The 8317-nt window shown below is 49.9% G+C and overlaps 2 protein-coding genes across 4 annotated transcripts in view; both read right to left on the bottom strand.

Moving 5' to 3' along the window:
• bcor (BCL6 corepressor) overlaps nt 1-938 on the bottom strand; it is a 37043-nt gene extending 36105 nt beyond the window's left edge. Inside the window, exon 1 of the mRNA XM_068572585.1 lies at nt 930-938. The gene's annotated coding sequence lies outside the window, so the exon portion shown is untranslated. The remainder of the gene's footprint in view (nt 1-929) is intronic.
• A 3306-nt stretch (nt 939-4244) lies between these two features.
• The window catches only part of si:dkey-100n23.5, a 51281-nt gene continuing 47208 nt past the window's right edge, over nt 4245-8317 (bottom strand). For all 3 annotated transcript variants that reach the window (XM_068571831.1, XM_068571832.1, XM_068571833.1), the window contains one exon: nt 4245-6355. In XM_068571831.1, the coding sequence (XP_068427932.1) occupies nt 6188-6355 (168 nt within the window). In that variant the 3' untranslated portion in view covers nt 4245-6187. The remainder of the gene's footprint in view (nt 6356-8317) is intronic.

Genomic DNA, 8317 nt, shown 5'->3' with positions numbered 1-8317 from the left:
TAATCAGCACAATCCACCTGCAGATCGTTATGGATCGCTTACTGCAACACAACACACAGACACACACACACACACACACACACGCGCAAAACTTGCCCAAAAGCTCACGAGCAAGCACGGTCTCGGTCACGTGCACACGTTCAATCAATAGATCTATACTTATAAAACACGCTCACGTTGCTTATGCATTGTTCACGGTATGGTCTGACAATCAGCCGTTCCAGTAAAATGTTTACGGCAACCCATTGCGTGTTTACGGCAGTCGGCGGGGGACTTTATAGTGAGCGTATCAATTGTCTTAAATCCCTTTTTTTGTTGCTCTATCTAAAATTCATCTCCAACGCTTTTAAGGTTCACGCGAGGACTTTGAAATGCCTCGATGTTGAAATGGCAGCACAGCGGCGCTTCCCTCTCCGTGTCACACGAACACGGAATCGTTACGCGCACGCGCGCGCACGCACGCCCGCTTCACCCCCCAACCCGGTGTTGTAGGGCTAACCGGTTCCCCACAGGCGCGCCACGCTGCGTTAGCGCGGCCTCACCGGGGATAATTACAGCCTGACGCGGCAGGACGAGCGTGGCTCTGAGCCAAGAGAGGAGGTGGGGGGAGGAGTGGGGGAGGAGGGGGCGAGCGAGCGAGAGAGCGAGAGAAAGAGAGAGAGCGAGAGCGAGAGAGAGAGAGGTCCTATAGATTAAACCCTAATCAATAGGCTGCTAAATTCGTCGATGCGATCAATCAGTGGGCTCGTGACATAAAATAACCATCGCGATCAATCACTTCTTATTCCGACCTTGGGGACCCCCCCTCCCATCACCCCCACCCCCCACCCCCCCACACCCCCTCCAAAACGCGCGGACTAAAACATTGAGTCGCGTCTTTTTTTCTTCTTTTTTTTTTAAGAGAATAAGATTAAAACCTTCAAACGAACCTTATCTGAGGGGAAGGAGAAACGGTGGCGGCTCTCAGCGCGCAGCACAAGAAAGATCCCCCTTCCTCCCTCCCTCCCTTCCTCCCCCCGCCTCTCTCTCGTCTGTCGGCCTCTGTCGAGTTCCGCTCATAACCTCGCCACCCACCCTCCCAGTTCCCCGCCTCTCCCTGCTTTCCGCTTGCTGGCGGGGAGCACACACACACACACACACACACACACACACACACACACACACACACACACACACTGACACACGCCGCGCACACACATTTTACACACAAACGAGGGAGACACACACACCAAACTCTTTATAGCTCTCTCGCTCTGACACGCACCCACAAGCATGCACACCTTGCACGTACGTACGCACACACACGCGCGCGCGCGCACGCACACACACACACACACACACACACACACACACACACACACACACACACACACACAGAGGCAGGCAGCGTCAATAAAAAGCCCAGCGCTGTGAGAGGCCGCCGGCACTCAATCCCCCCCCCCCTCCTTCCCTCCCTCCCTCCCTCCTGCCACTGCGATTAGCGGAGGCTGGCTGGCTGGGGAGAGGCGCCCCTCTGTTATCTGGGGCGGTGGCAGCCTGTGTGTGTGAGAGAGAGAGAGAGAGAGAGAGAGAGAGAGAGAGAGAGAGAGAGAGAGAGAAGGGGGGGGGGGGGGGGGGGGAGGGGAAGAGAGAGAGAGAGACGGAGAGAGAGAGAGAGAGCGAGAGAGAGAGAGAGAGAGCGAGAGAGAGAGAGAGAGAGAGAGAGAGAGAGAGAGAGAGAGAGAGAGAGAGAGAGAGAGAGGAGAGAGAGAGATTAATTTAACTCTTTCGAGGCCGGATCGCAGCGCTTGAAGCTCCGCTGCTTCTCTCCGCTCCGCAGCAGCACAGGCGGGCTGTTACACACAGGACGCGGGGGAAAGACGCGATCCTCAAGAAGTAGCCGTCAAATTATTTAATTGAAAATAAAAATGAATTGTTAATTGCTGCCATAATTAATAACCGTGATATAAAAACATTGGATTTTTTTTTTAATACTCGTAAATTGCAGAGTTTGGTTGGGGGTGTTTTGGAGGGTTAGAGGGTTATTTGGGGGGAATATATTTATAAAATCCTGGTATATGTAAGGCTCTATTAAGAATAAAAAGGGTTCCGTATCCGGAGCAAGAATTTAATGTTAGGCCAATGTATACGTAAATGGTCAGAATGGTCTTATTTTAGAATGTGCCATGCCAGGACGGCTAGATGTAACATTTCCGCTTTTAGACATATGACAAACTCAGAATTTAAGCATCCAAATCTTTTTTTTTTTATCCTCATATAATCTCCTGCATCATCACGTTGGTCCCGGGATTGAAACCAATTGCTTTCCTACACCACACAGGCCTTTAAAGGTCTTTGGAACCCACAGCATTATCACCACTAATACACTGCAGAGCTTTGACAAATGTTTTCACACGCGCACGGTGTGTGCAATTACTCCAAAGGCTGCTCCTGCAACACTGAGAAACTTTGTTCAGAGAAGAAGAAAGAAAAAAAAAGAAAAGAAAAAGATCACAGATTCAAGGTCAGTGTCAAGATGAGAGTGAGGGAAGCCAGGGAAGCGCCATCTTTTCATGACATGCACGGAGCCATAAAGGAAACCACATGGTTGGTGTTGGTTTGTACTGATAACGGGGCTGGAACGTGTTCGGGATCTATTTGATTCTCTTATTGTATTTTGTGATGCTTGTTACCTGCTCACTGACTGGCCGGACTGACCGGTTTGGGGGGCCAAGGCTACAATGGGAGCTGAGCTCTGCAGTCTTTGGGTGAGAACATTGGCACATGCACACAGCTATACCCTGCCTTCAATGAAATTACGTTATATATTTTTTATAGTCTTCATCACTGATTATTGCTTTTCTTGGTCAACAAACCCACTGAGGAGCCGCACTGTTGCACAAGCTGACACGTTTTCTTCATTACAATGAATACACACACACACACACACACACACACACACACACACACGCACGCACGCACGCACACACACACACACACACACATCCTGCTGCCATATATACATATAGATCAGCTCAACAGGCACCAAATGGATTCATCCACAACTGAAAGTAGTCCCAGACAAATACAAGATTTACTTCCGTTTAAAGTAAAAACGGTGCAGCTGTTGTTTTTAATTATGAGCCTTTATTTAAAAAAAACAAAACAAAAAAACAATTAAACTGTACATTCATTTTGGAACTAACCATTCGGTTCACAAAGTGCCACAGACAGAGAAGGGACGTTTGAAGACAAGATGAGCAGCACGTTGTTGCTTTTAGTCTTCACGGGATTTGTTGACGAGAGGAAACGTGTGAGTAACAGCAGACTGCGAGGCTGCAGCACGCGAGCTGCGTCCTAAATCACTGGGGGAAAACCTTCACGGGTTTTTTGTTGGGCGGGAGGTAATACAAAAGGTAATACAAAATTAGTGTAAGCAGCGTATTCGCATCTACGCCACCGCTTTACGTCAATGTCGCCCAACATGCGGCAGTTCCATTCTTCCATAATGTACATGTTCGGTTCGGAAGCAGCAACCTTCAGAGCAAATAGCTCATTAAAACGTTCCATGTATAAAAAGACAAAACGCAAAAACTTCCAGTCAATTATTTATACTTTTAAGGCTGCAATCTCCCATTAACCTTCTCCAGCCTTATATTTAGTGCACGCGGCGGGTGAGCCGAGTTTAGGAGGGGGCTGTGCCCTCCCCCCTCCCCCCGCCTGTAAACACTGTCTGGGGCTCTAATAGACAGCAGCCGAGGATCCCGGTGGGAAGCCGCGCGAGAGAGCGACAAAACACCCACAGGGCCGGCCCTCGCTATCGCTCCGAGGCGACAGCTCCGGCTTGTTTTTCAGCAGCGTCTGGGCTGCTGCCGCCTCTCCCCTCCTCCTCCTCCTCCTCCTCCCCCCCGCCTCCTCCTCCTCCCTCTCTCTCTCTCTTCCTCTCTCCGTGCGTCACAGCTAGGTCATGGCCGGACTCCAACAATGGCTCCGGTTTCTCGAGCCACATGCACGTGCGCAGACACACTCGCACACACAGACGCACACATACACACACACGCGCGCGCGCACACACACACACACACACACACACACACACACACACACACACACACACACAGATCTGACAAATGATAGGGTGGCGAGGCGAGGCGAGCTAATAGCAGGCAGCGCGCCTGCCGACATGCCCGTGGGCCGCGGGGTGTTTAAATTGTATCCAATTACGGCGCATGCGACGATATGAGGGGGGGGGGGGGGGGGGGGTAATAATTCTTCTTGCGTGACAGGGAGATTCGCTTATTTTCCGCGGCTCTTTATGTGGAGGCGGGCGCGCCGGGCTCGAGACGCTGAAGCTTCCGCGGAAGAGCCCGCGTGCAAGGGGAAGAAAAGTACCGCTTTTTTTCTGGAGGACAGGGCGCGCGTATTTCATTAATCAAAATCCAGTTAACCAGATTTGGAGACACGGCAGGGGGGGCCAGCAAGGTCCGACCAATAATTAATATCCATTATTTAAGCCGCACAGGTCTAAGAGACGTCTTAACGCGCACGCACCAACACACACGCACGCTAACAGACACTTCACAGGAGGCAGGGGAAGGTGGCACGAGGGATTGCATTAATGTGACAATGAAATAAACACGCCCAGTCTCAGCTTTGTTATGAAATGTCTCTGCTGCTTATTTATTTGATCAAGTAAAAACCAGCAACAGGGCCGAAAGAGGGGACGGGGCACAGTGCAGTGTGTGAGATACACAGTGTGTGTGAATGTGTGAGGGGGGAGGGGAGGCTCTGCGAACGAAAGTTGCACTCTGGTGTTCACTGACGCCCGGCAGAAAGAGCTCGACAACTCAAGGGTAAAAAGGGGGTCAAGTGTCGGTTCATTAGTTCAACGTGTCAGAGAGGCAGCTGACAGGCGGCAGCTCGCGCCCCCGACAGTGATGGAACCCACCTCGACGTGTCGGAGGAAAAAAACAAAAACGGGCTGAGGTGGAATATAAAGCGACTCTTCTATCCCGCCAATCACACCTCCGCTATATGCCGCCCTCTTCTTCTTCCTCTTCCTCCTCCTCCTCCTCCTGGCCACGAGGAGATGAACCATCAGAGGTTACGTCATCGCTTCAAACACAGTGTGTCCGTGATGACGACAGAGATGTTGTTCTTGTTTGTAAAGCTTACATGAGTATTATGTATTAATATGACTGTCTCCGTGAGAGCAGCATGGTTTCTGACCGAGCTTCACAGTCGGTCTGAGGCACATACAAAAATAGAACGTACACTTACAAAAAATCTATATACATATACATATATATACAGGTAGTTGATAAATACAGTGGAACAAATACATGTAATATTCCATAAAAAAACCACAACAACGCACAGACAGTCTTTCAAAGTAATACTTGTGTGAAAAGTTGCAACAACAGTAATGTCATATTCAAAGATGAAAAAAACAACACAGACACTGTCCGAGGAAGGAGACACAGCTTTGGACTAATTTGCTTAACCAAAGTCCCCCCCCACTCCCATCAGGAAGGAAATAGTTCAGTCGGGTTCAATCTCGGCGTAGATGCTTTCAACTTCTGACACACGGAGTGCTTTTAAAAGGCCTGTTTCTTCCCCTCATTCCCCCGTAGAGAAGTGAAAAGGTAATTGCTGTGAATGCTAAACTAACACTGTGTTATGATTGCCTTTCAGCGTTCTTCATGGCCCCTTCCCCCACCATTTCATTTTGGTGGTATGTGCCAGAATGCGGAATTGTTGTAAGACCTTTGGCTCTGCAGCAGACGCCTTGAACATCAGGAAGATCTTTAGAGCCGCTCCTCTCTCGGCCGGAGTGTTGCAGGGAGCTGCAGCTCTGCTCAGGATGGTGTGTGTGTGTGTGTGTGTGTGTGTGTGTGTGTGTGTGTGTGTGTGTGTGTGCGCGCGTGTCTTTAGGATATTAAATAGTAAAGGATGGGGATTAATAATGGAACCTGACAGCTCATCTCCGCCTTCTATCTGCCCGACTGTCCCCCAATCTTTCCCTTCCATTCCCTCCCTACCTCTTGTTCCTCCCTCTCGGTTTCTAATCCGCTGCGTCTCTCTGGCTGCGACCCTCCTTCGTGCTGCTTCCCTCCAGCTCTTCTCTCTCTCTCTCTCTCTCTCTCTCTCTCTCTCTCTCTCTCTCTCTCTCTCTCTCTCTCTCTCTCTCTCTCTCTCTCTCTCTCTCTCAGGGCCCTCGGTCTTTCAGGGTCATGTCAGGAGAGTAGAAGAGCACGTTGGTGTCATCGTCGTCGTCATCGCTGAGGTCGACCAGGTCAGCCTGTGTGTAGCGCACCGCCCCGGGGTGGTACTCTCCGATCCTGGTCCGGTCACACAGCCGCGACTGCAGAGCCAGCTAGAGAAAACAGACACCACACACAAGCAGAGTTCGACATCAACACACGCCATTTGTACTGGAGGGAAGAGCGTGGTCGCACAAAAACGAACGACCCCCCCCACCCCCCACCCTCTCTCCTCTTCGATCTGGCCATCAGCTGCCGTTTTACACACTGGAAGACAGTCTCCTGGGTTGATGCACGCGAACACGCCGGCCGTTAACACATGCTGGAGACGAGGCAGGCTGCTGCTCACTTGTGAGCTGAACCTCCTCAGTGACATCGTGGTGCTGCCGATTAAGACGCAGAGATTGCAGTGCCGACCCGGAGGAGTCACGAAAAGGTTTCCGCTTTATGCTAATATCCTCTGACACGCTTGTTTTTGACTCCCTCTGGAAACTGAAGCACAGTTGTTTTTTATTTTCTCCTCCACTCAGAGACATGAAAGTACCGTACTTCAAACAAAATGGAGGAAAAGCGGTGCTGTCACGGTCAATGGCACTCAAAACGATGAAACTCCATGGAACTATCGGGACTTGAATAGAGAAAACATTTTGAACAGGAACGGCTTTTGTCGTGCACCGGTGCAGCGGCCAATCAGAGCTCCAGTAATGATGCGATTCACATGCAGAAGGGTAAAAAAGCCCCGCAAGCCTCAGGCTCATGAGAGGAAGAGAGCCGTCAGCTCACCGGATGGGCGAATAGCCTGAGCGACGTGGACGTTGACTCTAAATGGACCATCATTTACTAAACGAACATCATGCTGTATTTAAGAAGACGAGAAGCTAGAGATTGAGACATAAAGTTATGTTTACTGAGGGAATAAATCAAGGGAAAGGAGAGTAATTTTCTCAAAGACTTCTATACAACCAAAGGAGTCGCCCTCTACTGGTCGGTAGAGAGAATGAAAATTGTAAGACAGTTCCGCATTGGTTTCATTTGGCAGAACCGGATGCTGTCCCCTGGTTAAGATGGTGTGGCAGCATAACGGTAGCAAAAGACGCGTGACGTGTCAGACAATAGCGTCAGCATGTAGCACAAGCGTATGTGTAGCCCCGCCCTGCTGGCTGCACCTTTTTACACAAACGTCGACTCGGCTCTGTGAATACCTTCCTTGCCGCATTAACAGCGGAACAACTTTGTTCCTTTTATACAGAACAATGGCACAAATTTCCCGCCTTGAATGGGGTGTGTGAAAGGTGCTTTTGGACGAATTCCAGGAAAGACTGCGTGTGAAAATGTGCGCTGCTATCCCTGTATTTAAACAATGTCGCCTCTACTCCCTCTTTATGGCGGCCACTTTGTTACTCTGAAGTGTGGCTGCGAGAAAAAACACTTCGGGACAGCACATCGTACAAAGCGCTTCTTTTCTAGCCTGACCCAACACTTGTGAGAGGAAAGCGAGAGTCTGCTACTTTGAGTTGGCGTATGTGTGAACTTGGCATGAAGGTTGTAGTCGGGTTCATTTAGTCTGGATCAGTGAGAGAAAAAAAATATCATACGCGGTCGCATTTCAGTTGTGCTTCGGTTCCTGTTCACACTGCCGTTTCACAAATGAACCAAGAGGAGTGAACATGAAGGGGGATGGACGGTTTTGGTGATCGTCCTCCTGCACCATCAAGACTCACACGGGGATCATGCAGCACTGTGATGAGGATATATATGGTATTTACAGGTGACTGGTGTGAGCGCGAGGCGTCTGCACAGTGATGGTTCAGGGCTGATTGCTGTCACACACTTGGACTTCATGGACAATGGACTAAATGAACTGACAAAGGGACCGCTCACACCAGGTGCGACTTTTAAAAATGCAGCTGCTTCAAAAACGCCTTGGTAAAAGCCTGTGGATTTTAGGCCGAGTGTGATGTTGATGAGCTGTGCGACTGCGCGCCTTGCGCTTTAAAGATGAGAATATTTGAACTTTTATGCGTGCCTAAAAACCGCTAAAAAGCGACGCGTTTTTAAGTCGCGTTTGGTGGTCT

This window comes from Clinocottus analis, unplaced genomic scaffold (assembly GCF_023055335.1).
Source record: "Clinocottus analis isolate CAN_PGR_092001 unplaced genomic scaffold, fCliAna1.0.p SCAF_12, whole genome shotgun sequence".
Classification (NCBI taxonomy): Eukaryota; Metazoa; Chordata; class Actinopteri; order Perciformes; family Cottidae; genus Clinocottus; species Clinocottus analis.
The sequence above is the reverse complement of the archived record's forward strand: the minus strand, read 5'-3'. Positions and strand labels throughout refer to the sequence as shown.